This window comes from Eptatretus burgeri, chromosome 1 (genome assembly GCF_056783735.1).
Source record: "Eptatretus burgeri isolate ZD-2024b chromosome 1, Ebu_testis_v1, whole genome shotgun sequence".
Classification (NCBI taxonomy): Eukaryota; Metazoa; Chordata; class Myxini; order Myxiniformes; family Myxinidae; genus Eptatretus; species Eptatretus burgeri.
The window spans coordinates 926,980-950,093 of NC_140961.1; the positions used below are offsets into that span (position 1 = coordinate 926,980).

At 39.8% G+C, this 23,114-nt stretch overlaps 1 protein-coding gene and 1 long non-coding RNA gene across 3 annotated transcripts in view; one reads left to right on the forward strand and one right to left on the reverse strand.

Annotated features, from left to right (window-relative positions):
• Window positions 1-23,114, forward strand: part of LOC147033751 (potassium channel subfamily K member 18-like) — a 49,453-nt gene that overhangs the window by 10,860 nt on the left and 15,479 nt on the right. Inside the window, exons 2-3 of one of the 2 annotated variants that reach the window (XM_085870136.1) lie at window positions 9,431-9,680; window positions 20,881-21,036. In XM_085870136.1, the coding sequence (XP_085726262.1) occupies window positions 9,431-9,680; window positions 20,881-21,036 (406 nt within the window). The remainder of the gene's footprint in view (window positions 1-9,430; window positions 9,681-20,880; window positions 21,037-23,114) is intronic. The other variant, XM_085870146.1, reaches the window with a different exon arrangement.
• LOC147033753 (uncharacterized) overlaps window positions 2,032-23,114 on the reverse strand; it is a 42,650-nt gene continuing 21,567 nt past the window's right edge. The window contains exons 2-3 of the long non-coding RNA XR_015055181.1: window positions 9,423-9,669; window positions 2,032-2,292 (exon numbers count right to left, since the gene is read on the reverse strand). This is a non-coding gene — a long non-coding RNA (uncharacterized LOC147033753). The remainder of the gene's footprint in view (window positions 2,293-9,422; window positions 9,670-23,114) is intronic.

Below are 23,114 nucleotides of genomic sequence, written 5' to 3' on the forward strand. Positions count from 1 at the left end.
TCTTGCCCTACAGCCACCTGCAGACATCGTGGGCAATATACAGAAATGCATCACTCATTTCTTCTGGTCTGGAAAGCACTGGCTGCGACCGGAAATCCTGAACTTACCAGTGGCTGGAGGTGGCCAAGGACTTGTGAATGTCAAGTGCTGCATCATGGCTTTCCGGCTGCGAACAGTATGGCACTTCTTGTATGAACCCTGTTTGGTCTGGAGATAACTCACCAGTTGCATCTTCCGACAAGCTGGAAAATTGAACTTTGCACAAAGTTGTTCTTGATGGACTCAACCAAGATAGATTTGTCTGGGTTACCTGCTTTTCACTGAAGCCTACTCAATACATGGCAAGCTTTCGGCTGCCGTCGTGACCCCTCGACCTACACTGAACCCATGTTCTTCAACGAGCCACTGTTTCATAACAGTTTATTTGAAGGCAATGAAGGGGAAAATGCTTTCATTCAGCAGTTCACAAACACTGCAATAACGAAAGTGTGCCACTTGAAGAATGCCACCAATGATAGGTGGCGAAGTGCCACTGCTCTTGCGTCAGAGGTTGGCATTAGATCATGTCGCAAAGTGGACAGCGTGCTGAAATCAGAACAACACACCTACTGTGCCTCACAAAATGTTTGGGGAAAAAAACCTTCCCATACCCACCTCTGACTTTTCCCCACCTTTCCCAAACCTTTATCTATCTGGCTCTACCAGTCTAGAACCCATTGGTTTTGGCCGATCTCGATCCTTTTCTGGGAATAATCGAAAAACCCTGAACATACAATGCCTAAAAGTCCTTTTTCCCTCTTTGTCCTCCCCTGTATCCTGTAGATGGGTCACAGTCTTACCAAAAACCCCTCCCCTTTATCCTATTTGGAATTGGTACTATAGACAGCCTGTACCAAAACGGGTTGGAGATCTCCAATGGAGAATCGCACATTGGGTGTTGCCAACAAATTATTTAATTCACCGGTTTTCACAAACATAAAGTGAGCAATGTCCCTTCTGTGGACAAACCGAAACACTACCTTGCACGTATATACGCTGTAACTGTTTAACCCCTTTATTTGTTTTCCTGAAGATACTTTTGGCATGTCGCTTGAGTCATTTTGATTTTCCAACCTTTATTTTTGGCCCGAGTATGCCCTTCAACTCCCCAATGGCAATCCTAATTTATTTTTTCCTTTCACAAGCTAAGCTTGCGATATACAAGACAAGAAAATCAAAAATGTGTAATGATTTGTATACAACAGATAGCTTAGAAGTGTTTAAAGCCCTTTGTGTTTCAAGAATCAAACTGGAGTTCTGGTGTTGCTCTCAGGTACAGGTGTTTGAGACCCAATGGTGTATAAACAATGCTTTCTGTCAAGTATCTGAGGGTCAGTTAAAATTCACTCATTAGTTAGTTACTGTATACCCTCTGTCTAAACTTTCATGTTGTTTGTTTATGAAAATTGTGTGCAACTGTGTGAGCCTCTGCATGTGAGGCAATCCATTTTTGTAATAAAAGTCATATATATATATATATATATATATATATATATATATATATATATATATATATATATATACATATATATATATATATATATATCTCCCTTTCCCTCCCCCCCCCACTCTCCCTCTCTCTTTCCCACTCTAATTTGCTGGTCTACCTTACAATGATGTCTTATACATGCAAAGGTAAATTGTTGTACACACACATCCACACACACACCTAACAGCTCAATCGTTTTCGGTAATATCAGACATGTCAGTCTGACTATATTCCAGCTTTATGGTCATCATATATCTGACATATATGATGCTGCCATCGCACCGGGTTCAGATTGCAATCTGACTTAGACTCATCATTTTCATGTCTACCACTACCAGTGGCAGTGGCCAGTGCCACTCACTCACTACTCGGCCTCCGGTAAATTTGAATTAGATTCGAGACTAATTAAAGTTGTGTTTTCTTCAATAAATAGACCCCTAGATCAATTATATTCCTGAAAAAAAAATGAGGACGACACATACACATCGCAATAATATTGTATTTACTTGGTACTGCATTATGAATTTTTATTCAATTTGATTTCGTAGACAAAATTAAAACCGCGAGAAGCAATCAACAGTAAAAAAAAAAAAAAGGCCACATCAAAGTATGTGTACGGGACTACTATACTATGACTAACCTGACACAGAAATGACGAGGAGGTCGGTTCCCATCCTAGTCTCCAGACTCTATTCACCCACAGTTTCCTTCTTTCAGGATTTCTCGGGAATCTGCACATGTGAAATCCCTTCTCTGACCGATTACTGCACCCAAAGGCACAGCAACCCATCATCTTTCAAGAAATTAGCAAATGTAGACAACACAAAAATAGTGATCTTCGATGTAAACAAACGCAAAGTGCAAAACGTGCCAAGAAAGCCGGAAACAACATGGCGTCCACAGACCACGTGACCACTTTTTTCTGGACTAGTCATGTCGTAACTCTTCTATGTAGGGACTCTACTCAAACCCATTCAGGCACAGCCAAGTGAGCCTTATAAAAATAAAAAATAAAAAAATCCAGATGCAATTCCCCATCACGACTAGGTCAAAATTGTGAAGTTTCACGTTGATTGATCAAGCGGTTCCAGAGAAAATATTTAATATTTTCTTCAATCCAATATGGCTGCCAAACCATGTGACCTATCAATTATTCCTTAAAATTGTACACCATTGTGTACACTTAAAATTGTGTGAAGTTTCCCCTTGATCTGTTCAGCTGTTCTGGAGAAGAAGATTTTTATAGGTTTTAGGGTAAATCCAATATGGCCACCAATCCATGTGATCTATGACATCATATGTGTGAATCTTTTGTTCCTCATAGATAAGCGGTCATGCGTGTAAAGTTTCATCTTGATTTGTTCAGCCACTTCAGAGAAGATTTTTGAAGGTATTTTTTTATTTTTTAAACAATATGGCTGGCGAATCACAAGACCGATAACGTCATCAATTTTCTTTCTGTGGACCATTTTATGCCGAGATGACCCTCAAAAATTTCATACTGGTCAGATTTAACATGCTACATATGTATTTATGACATCATAATGAGGGCACCTATGACATCATGACATGAAAAAAAAATCACACTCATTATTCATGAGGAGTACATACCCATGTGCCAAGTTTCAATTTTTTCTTTGGTGTGGTTTCAGAGATAGAGGTCCAAAGTTTTTCCATCTTTTCCAACATGGCTGCCACACCACATGACCTATGGCATCATCATTGTCAAGAAAGCAATCTACATGAGTAGTCAGTCGCTCCTATGGTGAAAATTTTGTCTCAGTTTGTCAAGCGGTTGCAGAGAAAAACACTAAAGTTCTGTGTGGACAAACAAACTGACACAAAAGCAATCCCCTCTCCTTCAAGGCCCAGTCACACCTTGACATTTTAGCCAGCAATAGCAACGTATCAAAATGTATGTAAAACGCTGGCTTACATTGAACTTTTGATGTTTTTTTTAAAGATTCGGACGTATTCATAACGAGTTGGTCGTATGCATAACATATTGGTAATGGACACAGATCGTTTCGTTGTGTTATAGATAACTTATACCAACGAATGCTTAGCCTGTTGTTGGCCTTCACAACCTATGCCCAACGATAGTCTAACTTATGCATAGCGCGCTGCACGTATCGACGACGATGACGTGATGTAGCCTATTAAAAGGCTGCCGCACAACGATTCAAATCATAACCGCCGGAGAAATGGAAGTGTCAACATCGCAGTCACACCTTGGCGATCTTGCCAGCGTATGCCGACCTCTGAAAAATGCATCTAAAACGCTGGCGCAAGTCGAATACGGTATGGGTAAGTTTGGTATACGTGAATAGAACGCTAAAGTAACTAAACTAACAGCGTACTAAACGCTAAAGTACGCTATCATACGTCATATTAAGTGGAGTACGTCTTGTAATTTTAAACGTGTTAAACATTTTACGACGTACTTGCCGTATGCCTCACACGTTCCGCATGCGATGGGAATAAGTTGTACGCAGTACGCACGATATGCGAACGTTGGCACACATCGACAAAAGTTACTTGTAAGGTACTCAGAGGTCGAAACACGTCAAGGTAATGGTTAGCGTCAGTGTTCCAGGCTCCCTGTTTTGTTTATTTGGTTTTTTTTCCGTCGGTATGACGGTGATGTTGACACTTCGATTTCTCGTGCGGTTATGATTTAAATCATTGAGCGGTAGCCTATTAATTATATTATATTATAACCGCACGAGAAATCGAAGTGTCAACATCACCGTCATACCGAAGAAAAAAAACAAAAAAAAAACAGGTAGTCTGGAACACTGACGCTAACCATTAGCTTGATGTGTTTCGACTTATGAATACCTTACAAGGAACGTGTGTCGATGTGTGTCAACGATCGCGTAACTTGCCAACAACACGTTACTCATAGGTTAGAAATAAGTTTCGGGTACGCTAAACATTACCTCGACGTGTTTCGACTTATGAATAACTTACAAGTAACTGTGTCGACGTGAGTCAATGATCGCGTAACGTGCCTACAACTTATGGCCAGCGTTATGCGGAACGTGCAAGTCATACGCTGGCATAAGTCTTAAAATTTCAAGCATGGAAAATTTGAGGACAACCACAAAGTACAACGTTTAAAGCCAGCGTACTACGACGTATGGCAGTGTTTTTCAGCGTGCTCTCAATGTTATCAAAACTTACCCATAACGTATTTGACGTGTACCAGCGTTTTACACAAATTATCCAAAAATCGGCATAAGCTGGCTAAAACGTCAAGGTGTGACTGGGCCTTCAGTGAGGGTAATAAACTGGCCAAGATTTGTGATGTGGAAGAAACTTTAATTTTCACTCAGGTTCAGCGTAACAAAAGATCATCTGTAATACATGATCACGGAGAGAAATGCACAGAAAAAAGTCAATGAACTTCTCTAACTAAGTTCCTTAGCCTGGGTTATTTTATACCCAAGCAAGAACAAGTGGGGGAATAGAGGGTGAGATAAGAAATAGCTGTGGCCAGCCTTTGTTTCGGAAAAGCAGCCTGCTCAAGGCTTCAAGTCAGATACGTCTGGGGTGAAATCCAGATCTGACCAATGGAGAAGGAAAGGGTGGAAAAAAAAGTCGAAACTGTGATAAAGTACCAGGCAGATAAGGTCTGGAGTCAAATTGAGTGCAGCCAATAAGAAGAGAGCACAAACAATTACTCAAGGTCCCAAGAGGATAAAACAGGCTTTCAGCAGTACTGAAGTTCAAAGTACTGCACAGTACAGACGAAAGGATTGACCGGTTACCCTTGTACGTTCCCAGTGCTAATAAGAGTAAACAAAGCATTCCCCACATTCTTACTCGTGACAATGATGAGAGCAGGTTGCTACAATGCCCTCTTACACACAGAGCCATGTTCCTATACTTTTTAAGTTGTGAGTTGAATCAGAATATGTAAAAGTTATATTAATCATGAAGTAATTGGTTTATCTAAGTTTCCACTGGAACTCATGTGACATTTCCAGGTAATTACATAGTTTTAGTCAATATAATTAATGCATAGCAAATCATTATCACTTTCAGCCAGTATATGCTTCATAGAATGCAAATGTACCAATTAAAATGAATAGTTATGTGTCTAACGGAATCATCTCAATTATAGCATATTACATAGGTTGAATTAAGATATTGTTACTTGGGCTGAATGCCTTTATCAGACCAGTTACAACTTTTAATGCTTCACTGAGAGGAACCACGGATACTTTTATTAAAAGGAAAACCACTTCTACAGGACATATGTGTTGAGACTGGCACGATAACCCAGAAGTATGCACACTCACCTGGGTTGAGCTGTTTAGCCCTGGTTCAATTTCATCCCAACTATATGTAGGCTCTACGTAGAGAGTTGTCCCTTGAAAATATTGTGTGTGTGTGTGTGTGTTTTCATTGTAACTGTCTTTTCTAGGGTTAACTATTATTTAAAAAAAGATGGGGGATGGTTTCACTTGAACATTTCTTGCAACCGCTTATTCAATTGACACAAAATTTACACCATAGATGCGACTACTCATGGAGGTTTCTATGATAATTATTATGTCATATATCAAGTGGTGTGGCAGCCATGTTGGAAAAATGGAAAAACTTTGGACCGTTGTATCTCCAGAACAGCTCCATGGAAAGAATTGAAAGTTAGCACATGTGAAGTACTCCCCATGGGAAATGAATGATTTTTTTGATGATGTCAAAAGGTGGCTTCGATATGACGTCATAATTGCACACGTAAAATGCTTTATCATATCAGTATGAAAAATTTTGAGGGTCTTCTAGGGATAAATTGTATGGGGGGAAAAATTGATGGCGTCATCAGTCACGTGGTTCGGCAGCCATATTGTTTTTAACATACAAACATTCAAAAATCTTCACAGAAACGGCTAAACAGGTCAACGTAAACCTTCACAGGTACGACCACCTATCCATGAGGAACAAAATGTTCTCCAAATATGACGTCATAGGTCGTGCATGGTTTCGCAGCCATATTGGATTTACCCTCAAATCTTTAAAAATCATCGTCTTTAGAATGGCTTGACAGATCGAGGGAAAACTTCACCCACATGTTCCCCAAGACTTGAGGATACCAAGGTGTTCACAAATAATTCATAGGTCACATGGTCTGGAACGCATATTGGTTTGAATAGAAATCTTTTTAAAAATTATTTATCTTGAACCGCTTCATCAGTTGATGTGAAACGTTGTAGTTATGCTTCAGTCGTCATGGGGAATATATGTTTAAAATTTCATGATGATCGGATGCATGGTCTGTTAGCCAGAATTATTTAATATCTTAAATCTGGGTTCAGGGATTTATATAAAACTTGGTACAAGTATGTGTAATGATCTAATAATATGGTGGAGGTATATCTGGTGACATCGCAACGTCAGAGTGCCCGAATCATTAACCTTGTTTAAGGTGGAAGGTTTTGCCATATTTTAACCTTGTTTAAGGTGAAACGTTTTGCCATCTTTTAACCTTGTTTAAGGTGAAACGTTTTGCCATCTTTTTACCCTGTTTAAGGTGAAACGTTTTGCCATCTTTTAACCTTTTTTAAGGTGAAACGTTTTGCCATATTTTAACCTTGTTTAAGGTGAAACGTTTTGCCATATTTTAACCTTGTTTAAGGTGAAACGTTTTGCCATATTTTAACCTTGTTTAAGGTGAAACGTTTTGCCATATTTTAACCTTGTTTAAGGTGAAACGTTTTGCCATATTTTAACCTTGTTTAAGGTGAAACGTTTTGCCATATTTTAACCTTGTTTAAGGTGAAACGTTTTGCCATATTTTTACCCTGTTTTCGGTGGAACGTTTTGCCATATTTTAACCTTGTTTAAGGTGGGACGTTTTGCCTTCTTTCAACCTTGTTTTAGGTGGAACCTTTCGCTATATTTTAACCTTGTTTAAGGTCAAACGTTTTGCCATCTTTTAACCTTGTTTAAGGTGGAACGTTTTGCCATCTTTTTACCCTGTTTAAGGTGGAACGTTTTGCCATCTTTTAACATTTTTTAGGTGAAACGTTTTGCCATCTTTTAACCTTTTTTAGGTGAAATGTTTTGCCATCTTTTAACCTTTTTTAGGTGAAATGTTTTGCCATCTTTTAACCTTTTTTAGGTGAAATGTTTTGCCATCTTTTAACCTTTTTTTATGTGAAATGTTTTGCCATCTTTTTACCTTGTTTTAGGTGGAACATTTTGCCATCTTTTAACCTTATTTAAGGTGGAACGTTTTGCCATCTTTTTACTCTGTTTTAGGTGGAACGTTTTGCCATCTTTTAACATTTTTTTAGGTGAAACGTTTTGCCATCTTTTAAACTTTTTTAGTTGAAATGTTTTGCCATCTTTTAACCTTGTTTAAGGTGGAACGTTTTGCCATCTTTTTACCCTGTTTTACGTGGAACGTTTTGCCATCTTTTAACATTTTTTAGGTGAAACGTTTTGCCATCTTTTAACCTTGTTTAAGGTGGAACTTTTTGCCATCTTTTAACCTTGTTTTAGGTGGAACGTTTTGCCGAATTTTTACCCTGTTTTCGGTGGAACGTTTTGCCATATTTTAACCTTGTTTAAGGTGGGACGTTTTGCCTTCTTTCAACCTTGTTTTAGGTGGAACCTTTCGCTATATTTTAACCTTGTTTAAGGTCAAACGTTTTGCCATCTTTTAACCTTGTTTAAGGTGGAACGTTTTGCCATCTTTTTACCCTGTTTAAGGTGGAACGTTTTGCCATCTTTTAACATTTTTTAGGTGAAACGTTTTGCCATCTTTTAACCTTTTTTAGGTGAAATGTTTTGCCATCTTTTAACCTTTTTTAGGTGAAATGTTTTGCCATCTTTTAACCTTTTTTAGGTGAAATGTTTTGCCATCTTTTAACCTTTTTTTATGTGAAATGTTTTGCCATCTTTTTACCTTGTTTTAGGTGGAACATTTTGCCATCTTTTAACCTTATTTAAGGTGGAACGTTTTGCCATCTTTTTACTCTGTTTTAGGTGGAACGTTTTGCCATCTTTTAACATTTTTTTAGGTGAAACGTTTTGCCATCTTTTAAACTTTTTTTAGTTGAAATGTTTTGCCATCTTTTAACCTTGTTTAAGGTGGAACGTTTTGCCATCTTTTTACCCTGTTTTACGTGGAACGTTTTGCCATCTTTTAACATTTTTTAGGTGAAACGTTTTGCCATCTTTTAACCTTGTTTAAGGTGGAACTTTTTGCCATCTTTTAACCTTTTTTAGGTGAAACGTTTTGCCATCTTTTAACCTTGTTTAAGGTGGAACTTTTTGCCATCTTTTAACCTTGTTTTAGGTGGAACGTTTTGCAATCTTTTAACCTTGTTTAAGGTGAAACGTTTTGCCATCTTTTAACCTTTTTTAGGTGAAATGTTTTGCCATCTTTTAACCTTGTTTAAGGTGGAACGTTTTGCCATCTTTTAACCTTGTTTAAGGTGGAACTTTATGCCATCTTTTAACCTTTTTTAGGTGAAATGTTTTGCCATCTTTTAACGTTGTTTTAGGTGGAACGTTTTGCCATCTTTTAACCTTATTTAAGGTGGAACGTTTTGCCATCTTTTTACCCTGTTTTAGGTGGAACGTTTTGCCATCGTTTAACATTTTTTAGGGAAAACGTTTTGCCATCTTTTAACCTTTTTTAGGAGAAATGTTTTGCCATCTTTTAACCTTGTTTTAGGTGGAACGTTTTGCCATCTTTTAACCTTGTTTTAAATGGAACACATGGAGACCTCGCTCTGCAATTGTGCGCTATCAACCTCATTCTAACTGTAGCTATTACAGAAAGATAGGAGAGTATGTGTTAACATCAAGTAAATAGTACTGTATGAGTGAAGTCAAAAAAAGTAAGTAAATAGGATGTCAACTGTTATTGTCTTACTCGTTTAGACTCATCTCGAGGCTGGGCCTGCAATGGGAGCCAAGCTGGGATGCGGGTGGTCCAGCGGGCAAATTGTGCGTGAGACCTCCACTCACATTCTTCTCATCGGCCTACTGGTGGTCTTCGCTTTCTTGGGAGCTGTCGCGTTCTCCTTCATCGAGAGACCGTCAGAGAATGAGCGGGACAGGTTGGCACAAAATCGTCTGGACACACTTGTTGAGCAGATCGTGAACCGCACATTGCTTTTCTACAAAGAAGGCAAGAAGGCAGAGGAGACCATATGGCTTAGTCATTTGATCACACAGTAGTCATATTCTTATTGATTGGTTTTGAATAATATCTGCTGCAGGCTTTGAGTGATAGACAAGCTATGATGTTCTACCACTTCATCTGCACAGAAAACAATGTGTTCTCATTGCAATCGAGCCTGCCGTGGTTGTTCTATCTTTTGGCAGCTGACAATGTACATTGATATGCACGCACTGCTATTACCGAATATTTAAATGAATAAACAACCTACGACTTGTGCAAGCAAGGATTGTTGCTTTGACAACAGTGATAGTTCATCTATTTATTACTTAAACAAAATGACATAATTTTCCACCTCCCCCTGCTCCACCCTCTCCACCCTCTTACATATCTCATCCTGTCATATATCCCATCTGTTCATCTTTTCGCCCTCTTACTCTCATTTGCTCCAATTGTATTTTCTCGATTTACTCCTCTAACCCCTTCCTCTCCTTGCCATCCTAATGTGTAGATGGCCCACACAATCTATATCAAAAAACGATGATGTTTAAGGTGACATTTTTAACCTTGACACCAATTTCTGGAAGAGATGGAAGAGGCCATTGCAATCGGTTTGTGTGTCAGTGTGTGAATGCATAAGTGTGCGAGTCTGCACACAGATCTACTTAAAACTTTATTAAAGATCAATCCTTCCTCTTCACAATGACTTGACTTCCGATCATCAATTTGGTTTCAGACGAGGTCACTCTCCCCTGAATATGCTGCTTCTGCTCTCTCAACAATGGATGGAGGTACTCAATGCCAGACATGAAATCAGAGCCATATCTCGAGACATATCGCATGCTTTTGACACGGTATGGCACCCTGCCCTGCTCACCAAACTCTCTTCCTTTGGTATCCAAGGCCATCTCCACTCATGGCTCGCAGACTTCTTCTCCTGTCACAGTCAACATGTGGCCCTAAATGGAGTTCTTTCATCCCCTCTTCCTGTCCAGGCTGGAGTTTCTCAAGCCAGCATTCAGGACCTCTTCTTTTTCTGGTTTTCATCAGTGATCTCTCCGACTCTCTGGAAAATCCTCTTTAACTCTTTGCTGATGAATCCATCCTCTGTCATACCATCTGTCATCCTTCAGAACGGCAAGTGGCAGCGTCCTCACTCTCTGCAGATCTGGGTAAAATCACAAACTGGTCCAACATGTGGAACATGTCTTTCAATCCACACAAATCTCACACTCTCACTATCTCTCCGAAAGGACCATTTAGAACGCCCCCTCCCCCCATCTACTTTCTCAACAATCCTCTGGAAGAAGTCCTTTCATTCAAGCTTCTGGGTCTCACTATCTGCCACGATCTTTCCTGAGAATGCCACATTTCCAACCTGGCCTCCATTGCCAGTCACCGACTGGGAATCCTCCGTCGTGCAAAGTCCTTCCTCGGCCCACCTTAGCTCCTGAACACATACAAAGCTTTTGTCTGCAGCCTGATGGAGTACTGCTCTCCTCTCTGGGCTGGTGCTCTTGCCTGTCACCTTTCTCGGCTTCATGCTATAGAAACCAAGGCATTTTGGATCATTGGCATCTTCCGCGATGAAGCTGAGTCTTTGGGCCTCTCACTTGCTCACCACAGGCTGATCGGTGGTTTGTCTGTCTTCTACCATCTCCTCTCCAGCCTCGCCCCCCTGCTCTGCCTACGATATGCCTCCCCCCCCATATTTCCGCAGGGCGCTCAAAGTCCTTCAGTAACCCCCTTCTGGTAAAACCGAAATCACGAATCACTGCTCACCTTCACTCTTTCATTCCTCTTTTTTCCCGCCTTTGGAATAAACTCCCTCACTCTATTCAATCCCATTCTTCCCTCCATGCCTTCAAAACGACAGTTCATCACCACCTCTTATCGTCCCCCATCCAAATACTCGATTTTTTTTTCTACCCCCATTAATCCATCCCAAACCCACCTCCTAAAAATTCCCTGCTTTCCTTCCTGAAAGGCACTGTAATGTCCATCTTGTGTACCCCGTGTTCTCCGCCCCATCCCTCTCCCTTCCACAGATCTAATGTCTCTGTTCCCCTCATGTCTGAACCTGCCAGTTGTAAATGTATCATCATTGGGTGTGGTCACATCTGTTAGTAACTTGAGTCCTGGCGGTTGGTTGCGTCACAGCCAAGACAAAGAAGGAAAATTGTGTTTAGCCTCATATGAACGATCTGATTAATCAACCTATGTTGCTCTCCATTTACAAATGTCACAAAACATTGAGGATCCATTGAAAGTCAACATTCAGAACACAGTGTGAGTGTACTCATGACACCCAAACCAGTTCTGCATTGATAGTTTGATTGAATAGCCAAACCCATGTGTGAGTCACAGTTCACACAGATAAACAGCTGCTCTGCTTGTCAGGTCGTACAAACACGAGAGTTTGTGAAATGATTATATTATTCTTCGTCGTTCGTTTGTATACACCACAAGGTTACGTGGCAGCATCATTGGCTGAGGGCATGGCTGTGCTGCTGATGCAGTGCCCTCGGGTGGCTGGGACAGGAATTTGGAATTTGTTCAGGGTCCTGGTGGTAGCTCGCACACTCTTCGAGAAGGACACTGTGGGATATTTAACACTCACCAACTAACACCGGCAGATGGGACGCCCTTTTAACGTCCATCCGAGGGCCAACACACACACATCGATGAATCACCCTGCCTGTGAAACACCGAGTTGACTGTTTATAACTGGGTCAGGAATCAAACCCAGACAAAACAGCTTCAAGGCGAGTACCTCCAGGCCAAGCTGCCAGACCAGCTATTCTATACCGATAATATTAACTCCAAATGTGGTGCTCCTACAGGGTATATGTCAATGCAGCTCATGAGGTTTCGCCATCTTCATGTACCAACCTTAAAACGGAACTTACCCTCACTCCACCAAAACATTTCCTCAATCTTCACGGACCAACCTTAAAAGGGTACTTACCCTCACTCCACCAAAACATTTCCTCAATCTTCACGGACCAACCTTAAAAGGGTACTTACCCTCACTCCACCAAAACATTTCCTCAATCTTCACGGACCAACCTTAAAAGGGTACTTACCCTCGCTCCACCAAAATATTTCCTCTATCTTCACGGACCAACCTTAAAAGGATACTTTCCCTCACTCCACCAAAACGTTTCCTCCATCTTCATGGACCAACCTTAAAAGGGTACTTATCCTTGCTCCACCAAAACATTTCCTCAATCTTCATGGACCAACCTTAAAAGGATACTTATCCTCGCTCCACCAAAACATTTCCTCAATCTTCACAGACCAACCTTAAAAGGATACTTATCCTCGCTCCACCAAAACATTTCCTCCATCTTCATGGACCAACCTTAAAAGGATACTTATCCTCACTCCACCAAAACGTTTCCTCCATCTTCATGGACCAACCTTAAAAGGGTACTTATCCTCGCTCCGCAAAAATATTTCCTCTATCTTCATGGACCAACCTTAAAAGGGTACTTATGATCGCTCCACAAAAATATTTCCTCCATCTTCATGGACCAACCTTAAAAGGATACTTATCCTCACTCCACCAAAACGTTTCCTCCATCTTCATGGACCAACCTTAAAAGGGTACTTATCCTCGCTCCACCAAAATATTTCCTCTATCTTCACGGACCAACCTTAAAAGGGTACTTTCCCTCACTCCACCAAAACGTTTCCTCCATCTTCATGGACAATCCTTAAAAGGGTACTTATCCTTGCTCCACCAAAACATTTCCTCAATCTTCACAGACCAACCTTAAAAGGATACTTATCCTCGCTCCACCAAAACATTTCCTCCATCTTCATGGACCAACCTTAAAAGGATACTTATCCTCACTCCACCAAAACGTTTCCTCCATCTTCATGGACCAACCTTAAAAGGATACTTATCCTCACTCCACCAAAACGTTTCCTCCATCTTCATGGACCAACCTTAAAAGGGTACTTATCCTCGCTCCACAAAAATATTTCCTCTATCTTCACGGACCAACCTTAAAAGGGTACTTTCCCTCACTCCACCAAAACGTTTCCTCCATCTTCATGGACCAACCTTAAAAGGGTACTTATCCTTGCTCCACCAAAACATTTCCTCAATCTTCATGGACCAACCTTAAAAGGATACTTATCCTCGCTCCACCAAAACATTTCCTCAATCTTCACAGACCAACCTTAAAAGGATACTTATCCTCGCTCCACCAAAACATTTCCTCCATCTTCATGGACCAACCTTAAAAGGATACTTATCCTCACTCCACCAAAACGTTTCCTCCATCTTCATGGACCAACCTTAAAAGGGTACTTATCCTCGCTCCACCAAAATATTTCCTCTATCTTCACGGACCAACCTTAAAAGGGTACTTTCCCTCACTCCACCAAAACGTTTCCTCCATCTTCATGGACAATCCTTAAAAGGGTACTTATCCTTGCTCCACCAAAACATTTCCTCAATCTTCACAGACCAACCTTAAAAGGATACTTATCCTCGCTCCACCAAAACATTTCCTCCATCTTCATGGACCAACCTTAAAAGGATACTTATCCTCGCTCCACCAAAACATTTCCTCCATCTTCATGGACCAACCTTTAAAGGATACTTATCCTCACTCCACCAAAACGTTTCCTCCATCTTCATGGACCAACCTTAAAAGGGTACTTATCCTCGCTCCACAAAAATATTTCCTCTATCTTCACGGACCAACCTTAAAAGGGTACTTATCCTCGCTCCACCAAAACATTTCCTCCATCTTCATGGACCAACCTTAAAAGGATACTTATCCTCGCTCCACCAAAACATTTCCTCCATCTTCATGGACCAACCTTTAAAGGATACTTATCCTCACTCCACCAAAACGTTTCCTCCATCTTCATGGACCAACCTTAAAAGGGTACTTATCCTCGCTCCACAAAAATATTTCCTCTATCTTCACGGACCAACCTTAAAAGGGTACTTTCCCTCACTCCACCAAAACGTTTCCTCCATCTTCATGGACCAACCTTAAAAGGGTACTTATCCTCGCTCCACCAAAACGTTTCCTCCATCTTCATGGACCAACCTTAAAAGGATACTTATCCTCACTCCACCAAAACGTTTCCTCCATCTTCATGGACCAACCTTAAAAGGATACTTATCCTCGCTCCACCAAAACATTTCCTCCATCTTCATGGACCAACCTTTAAAGGATACTTATCCTCACTCCACCAAAACGTTTCCTCCATCTTCATGGACCAACCTTAAAAGGGTACTTATCCTCGCTCCACAAAAATATTTCCTCTATCTTCACGGACCAACTTTAAAAGGGTACTTTCCCTCACTCCACCAAAACGTTTCCTCCATCTTCATGGACCAACCTTAAAAGGGTACTTATCCTCGCTCCACCAAAACATTTCCTCCATCTTCATGGACCAACCTTAAAAGGATACTTATCCTCACTCCACCAAAACGTTTCCTCAATCTTCACAGACCAACCTTAAAAGGATACTTATCCTCGCTCCACAAAAACATTTCCTCCATCTTCATGGACCAACCTTAAAAGGATACTTATCCTCGCTCCACCAAAACATTTCCTCAATCTTCACAGACCAACCTTAAAAGGATACTTATCCTCGCTCCACCAAAACATTTCCTCCATCTTCATGGACCAACCTTAAAAGGATACTTATCCTCGCTCCACCAAAACATTTCCTCAATCTTCACAGACCAACCTTAAAAGGATACTTATCCTCACTCCACCAAAACGTTTCCTCCATCTTCATGGACCAACCTTAAAAGGGTACTTATCCTCGCTCCACAAAAATATTTCCTCTCTCTTCACGGACCAACCTTAAAAGGGTACTTTCCCTCACTCCACCAAAACGTTTCCTCCATCTTCATGGACCAACCTTAAAAGGGTACTTATCCTTGCTCCACCAAAACATTTCCTCAATCTTCATGGACCAACCTTAAAAGGATACTTATCCTCGCTCCACCAAAACATTTCCTCAATCTTCACAGACCAACCTTAAAAGGGTACTTATCCTCGCTCCACCAAAATATTTCCTCTATCTTCACGGACCAACCTTAAAAGGGTACTTACCCTCACTCCACCAAAACATTTCCTCAATCTTCACAGACCAACCTTAAAAGGATACTTATCCTCGCTCCACCAAAACATTTCCTCCATCTTCATGGACCAACCTTAAAAGGATACTTATCCTCACTCCACCAAAACGTTTCCTCCATCTTCATGGACCAACCTTAAAAGGATACTTATCCTCGCTCCACCAAAACATTTCCTCCATCTTCATGGACCAACCTTAAAAGGATACTTATCCTCACTCCACCAAAACGTTTCCTCCATCTTCATGGACCAACCTTAAAAGGATACTTATCCTCGCTCCACCAAAACATTTCCTCCATCTTCATGGACCAACCTTAAAAAGGTACTTCTCCTCGCTCCACCAAAATATTTCCTCAATCTTCACGGACTAACCTTAAAACGGTTACTTATCCTCGCTCCACAAAAACATTTCCTCCATCTTCATGGACCAACCTTAAAAAGGTACTTATCCTCACTCCACCAAAACATTTCCTCCATCTTCATGGACCAACCTTAAAAGGATACTTATCCTCGCTCCACCAAAACATTTCCTCCATCTTCATGGACCAACCTTAAAAAGGTACTTCTCCTCGCTCCACCAAAATATTTCCTCAATCTTCACGGACTAACCTTAAAAGGATACTTATCCTCGCTCCACAAAAACATTTCCTCCATCTTCATGGACCAACCTTAAAAAGGTACTTATCCTCGCTCCACCAAAACATTTCCTACATCTTCATGGACGAACCTTAAAAAAATACTTATCCTCGCTCCACAAAAACATTTCCTCCATCTTCATGGACCAACCTTAAAAGGATACTTATCCTCGCTCCACAAAAACATTTCCTCCATCTTCATGGACCAACCTTAAAAGGATACTTATCCTCGCTCCACAAAAACATTTCCTGAAGTTATTTTTGCTCACACAACGAAGACTTTATTCCTGAGCTTGACAGGGAAGATTATGTTTTTCCATACCCAGGTGTATGGTATTAATGGGCTTGGATGAAAGGCAGGAAACATGTGACAAGTTAATTGCTATCATAAAGATAATAAGAAATATAATTATGGGAAGGTTTTTTTTTTCGCTTTTAAACATATAATTAGTGGACAAGATGAAGTTAGGATTGATACCTTGGTTAAATAATTGATCTCAGATTTTCAGTGGAGTAAGAGCACAGTTGAAAGCTTTGATTAATAAGTGAAAAACAATTACATGATTATCAATGGGTGGACACAAAAGATCTTTCAACAAGGCAGGAGTCTTTCACTCAGAGAGTAAGCCAATGTATGAAATGGCCTCCTGGAAAAGTAGTAGCAGCAGCAACGGTAGGTGGGTTTAAACCGGAGTGGCATCAATAACTGGGAGCATTGGGGATAGAGCGGTACATGGACGTTGGCAGGAATGCTGGATAGTTGGGGCAGAATGTGTGTTTGTATACAGGTGATGTTGTGAATGTAACGTGTCCAAGCTCCTTGTATATCCTTGTGATATAATCCAGTGCACACAATGGGCCATTTTAAAAAGTGATAGGAATGATGCAATAGCTCAAGAAAACACCTTTCTATGTCTCCGCTAACGAAGTCTCCAGTGGCATTATGTTTTTGGGTTGTCTGTACATACGTACGTACGTGCTAATTAACCTGCGCTCGCGAAGCGAAAAGCACGGTTAGGCATTCGGTTGCGTACGTACGTGCAAGTCTGCATTTTAAAAACTCATCTTCTCGGCAACCGCTTGTCCGATCAACACAAAATTTTCAGTATATGTGCGACTATTCATGTATAATGTTTTATGATAATTATGACGTCATAAGTCACGTGGTGTGGCAGCCATGCTGGAAAAAAAGGGGAAAAATTGGACCTCGATATCTGAAACCACTCCATGGAAAAAATTGAAACTTGACACATGTGAAGTCCTCCCCATGGGAAAGTAGTGTGATCTTTTTTTTATGATGTCAAAGCTTCGTTATGACTTAATAATTACATATGTCGAACGCTTTATCTGATCAGTATTAAAACTTTTGAGGGGCATCTCTTGGGCTAAATTGTATGGGGGAAATTTTTGATGTCATCAGTCATGTGGTTGGGCAGCCATATTGTTTTTAACATGCAAAATCTTCTCCGAAATGGCTGAGCTGATCGAGGCTAAACTTTACAGATATGATTGCCTATACATGAGGAACAAAAAGTTCTCAAACTATGACATCATAGGTCACATGGTTTAGCAGCCATATTGGATTTACCCTTCAACCTTTAAAAATCTGCCTCTCCAGAATGGCTTGACAGATCGAGGGGAACTTCACCCACATGTTCCCCAATCCTTGGAGATACCAGGGTGTTCACAAATAATAAGTCACACGTTCTGGCAGCCATATTGGTTTAAACGAAAATCTTTAAAAATATATTTCTCGTGAACTACTTCATCAATTGACATGAATCATCACAGTGATGATCTTGTAGCGATGGGGAATAAATGTTTTAAATTTAAACCTGATCGGACGCATGGTCTGACAGTCAGAATTATTTAATATTTTGAATCTGCGTTCACAGATTTAAATCAAACTTGGTACAAATATGTATTATGATGTAATAATGTGGGCAGAGGCATATCTGGTTAGGTCGTGAAAAAAAAAAGAGAGACTTTGAAGAGAACCCTTCTAGTTTAACTTGCTTTTTCTTTTCAGGTTCAAGACTCATGGAAGAGCATGGTAGAGCTGACAATGGGACACATATAAAATGAAGAATGAACAGGAAAAGAGGAGAGGGAAGAGGGGAGGAAACACTGAAACGAGCAAGGAAGATGGTTGGGCTAGGAAAGGTTAATGGGGGTAATAAAGATCATTTAGACAGAATTTGAAGATGACAATAGATGGTGGTGCACTACTTGCAGTAATCCCTGGAGGGAAGAGTGAAACAGAACAGCCGCTGGAAAGTGGTACATAGACAGGAGAAGTGAGGAATAACCATGAGGAGTTACTGGAACAACTCGTGCATCCTGGAGTGGATAGGGAGCGTAGGAGGACTGAGAGAGAAAAGGGAGCAATATCAGACAAGAGGCGGAAAAACAAACAAACCAGAGACCACCGACCAACCTGCGATGTTACAGCAACAGACCCTATGCTTCTTCCTCATCACAGGAGATTTCAATAATTTTGATAGCTTTAGATTCCATAGAATCCAGGAGAGGCAGATTTGATGCTAGAGCACCAGCTAATAACAGAGAGCAGTACTCCATTGACCTTTCGACAAAGGCCTTGTTGACTGAGTAGTTCTGATTTTCGAAGGAAAGACTTGAATCTACAGAAGATCCCCAGTCTCCGGCTGGCTTTGGAGGCCGGTTTGGTATGTGGATGGCTCAGGAAAGGTCATGGCTAATATTGAAGCCGAGACATTGAAGAGAATGAACCTCCACCAGTGATGAGCAAGGAAATCGATAGAATTTGTTTGATTGTCCATCCAGATCCTTACAACTGGCTCAATTGTTCAAGCTCAGAGAGTATTCAAATGTCACTTCCATACGAATGAATCTCCTTCTTCAAATGAATGATGAGAAGCCTTGGTGGACCTGTTCTGTGCACTGTACACATCCGCACTTCGTAAGAAAAATACTCATCAAGGACCTTGAATTGCATCCGCGTATTAAGCTTCAGTTTGCCCAGGCAGATACCTTCAGCAGGTGACAAATAATCGAGAGTACCTTTCTGTCGAACATTTCTTGATTATATCAAGGGTAATGAGCATACTGTCTAGCGACTCTTCACAAGTGATCAGGCAACATTTGCGCTGAATGGTTTTATTTCAAAAGCTGAACTGCAGCTTTTGGGGTCCAGATAATCCCCAGTAGCTTCACCAAAAACTCCATCATAGCTTAAAACCTTTCACGTGGTGTGCCTTTTTCAATGTTGGGTTGGAGGGCCATATTCATTATATTTGATTCTTCTTCTTCTATCGCATGCAGCATGAGGCTGTGAGTCTATCACTCGCTGATGGTGTGGCTGTGCTGCTGATGGTGTGGCTGTGCTGCTGATGGTGTGGCTGTGCCAGCCCCCTGCTGGTTTGGGAAGAAATTTGGAATTTGTTCAGGGTTCCAGAAATAATTCGCCTACTTATTGCAGAGCACACCATGGGATCTTTAACGTTTACTAATACCGGCAGACGGAATGCTTAGCTTATCATTCTTCTGAGAGACGGCACATACATCGATGCCTCACATATGATGGGATGGCACACACAAAACGTGTGATTAGTTTATTTGTATCAAAACAGGTGATGAGTTTATTTGTATCAAATCATGTGATGAGTTTATTTGTATCAAATCATGTGATGTGTTTATTTGTATTAAATCATGTGATGTGTTTATTTGTATTAAATCATGTGATGAGTTTATTTGTATCAAATCATGTGATGTGTTTATTTGTATTAAATCATGTGATGTGTTTATTTGTATCAAATCATGTGATGTGTTTATTTGTATCAAATCATGTGATGTGTTTATTTGTATCAAATCATGTGATGTGTTTATTTGTATCAAATCATGTGATGAGTTTATTTGTATTAAATCATGTGATGTGTTTATTTGTATTAAATCATGTGATGTGTTTATTTGTATTAAATCATGTGATGTGTTTATTTGTATTAAATCACGTGATGTGTTTATTTGTATTAAATCATGTGATGTGTTTATTTGTATTAAATCATGTGATGTGTTTATTTGTATCAAATCATGTGATGTGTTTATTTGTATCAAATCATGTGATGAGTTTATTTGTATCAAATCATGTGATGTGTTTATTTGTATTAAATCATGTGATGTGTTTATTTGTATTAAATCATGTGATGTGTTTATTTGTATCAAATCATGTGATGTGTTTATTTGTATTAAATCATGTGATGTGTTTATTTGTATTAAATCATGTGATGTGTTTATTTGTATCAAAACAGGTGATGTGTTTATTTGTATCAAATGGAATGCAATGATAATGAAGGTCTTGAAGATGATTTTGACACTAAAAGGTTTTATATTTGATTTTATAATTCGTACCGCTTGAGTATGTTTGTTGCGGTTAATACGGTTTCATGTCGATAATGCAATTTGCTCTTGGTTACACAGCATCACATCTCAGTGCCGATGAAAACAAGACTGAGGAGCTGCAGATGTTTCTTCAATCCAAACTGAAGAGCTTGTCAGGAGAAATACCTGACTATGGGCTGCAATGGAGCTTCCTGGGTTCGCTGTTCTTCTGTTGCACCGTCTTTACTACCATCGGTAATAGTGATGTAACTTATCTCCATCAGTAATGCAGTGCGCTTCAAATAGTTGATATGAATTACTAATGGTAACAAATGATCAATTGATTAAGGCTTCATTACACTGTTAAACTTTTGAAGTTGTGGGGGTCAGCCTCTCAAAGTTCAGATCAACAAGTGTTGTTCAATCTGTGCTCTCTAATTAATTGAAGACCATCAGTTTATGACATATGCAAATATGGGGATAATTAAATTTTTTTCCTCCCTTCTTCCTCCTCCTACCCCTTAACCCCTTCCCCTCACCCTTTGCCCATGTACGTTCAAGGCTGAACTTCTCCATCTGCCGCTCACCTCACACTAACCATACGATGTGTACGTAATAAATGAATGGTATTCAGGGACTGGGTCAATACCACATATGCAAAAATGGCTGAACCATTTGCTTTCCTCCATCCCCCTGCACATGGAATACAGATAGCCTCATATCCGTTAAGATAGCCAATTGAAAAGGACAGTGCAGCCCACCCCTTAGAGAGGACGTGAATACATATTGGAATATTGTGAAGATACCCATTGATTCGCTTACAGAAGAATATTAATGATGAATGAATCAACAGCAACGATGAAGGAATCAAAGCATAATAAGTGATCATTTTCAACTTCTTTAAGAACTAGAACGGCACTCGGAGAGTGCATTCGTCTTGCCTCACGCATTCATTCTGAACAAAAATACCATCGTTAACTGAACATGCTTCTATTATGGCCCACTACTATTAAGGCCCACTACTATTAAGGCCCACTACTATTATGGCCCATATACTTGAATCATCCATGCACCCTATTATTTGCACTCCAGTATATTTTTTGCACTCCTGTATATATACTCTAGTATATGCACCCTATTATTTGCATCATCCATGCACTCCAGTATATTTTCCGTTTAGTCAGGACGTGTATATATATATATATATATATATATATATATATATATATATATATATATATATATATATATATATATATATATATATATATATATATATATATATATACACATATACACATATACATATATACATATATATATATACACATATACATATATACATATATACATATACACATATATACATATATGTCACAGTTTCTTAGAATGGGTTATGAAGGTGATAAATTTAATTCTTCACTCGCATCAGATCACAGATCAGATATATGAAGTTTCAGATTTTTTGGATTAGGATTTCAATTCAACCAGTCATGGCTGGAATGCCACTTCACCGATGACGTCATCGTTATCACCCTATATACCCAGATGGGAAGTTGATGACAAATGCCAAGTTTCCATTTTTTTCATTGAGTGGTTTCAGAGAAAATGATGTCCAATTTTTTTCCTTTCATTCAATATGGTTGCCATACCATATGGTAGATACGATTTGGAAGCAAACAATTGTGAATTCAGTCTGCTGGTTGCATCATTACTGAGGGATATCTATGTTAATGATTCAGCACTTTTGATGATTGGAAGAAAAAATTCTAATTCGTCCAGGATATTGGCATACGTAACCTCTTTTTGAAAGATATCGTGGGATTCCATACATGCACCGGAACATGCGAGTTGATGTGACAGCCGGTTTAAGACAAGCACTTAAAGACAGTTTACTTATTGTTGCAATTCCCTGTTTGCACAACATCAGGCCGATAATCTAAATCCAAAGGAGATTGCATGCCTCCCAGTCCACTACCTATGAGCTACCCTGGTCAGTCCAAGATCATGAGCTAAAATGGACTGGGTGGGGTATTCCCATGAAAGAGCAACGCTGTAAAGTGAGCGAGCTCCGCTGAACTTGATAATTTCACTTGTGCATTCGAAAGACTTTAAAGTTTTGCAAATATAAAACTGACCGTTATTTGTAATAGTTTTCATTGTTATCAAATATAAGAGAATAAAAGGATATGGTACGAGGTGTGTTCAAAAGTTCTCGGAACGGGATGCTCACAATAGTCCAAGAAATGCCGGTGTTTGAATATCTTTCAAAACTCCAGTATATATGTATATATATATATATATATATATATATATATATATATATATATATA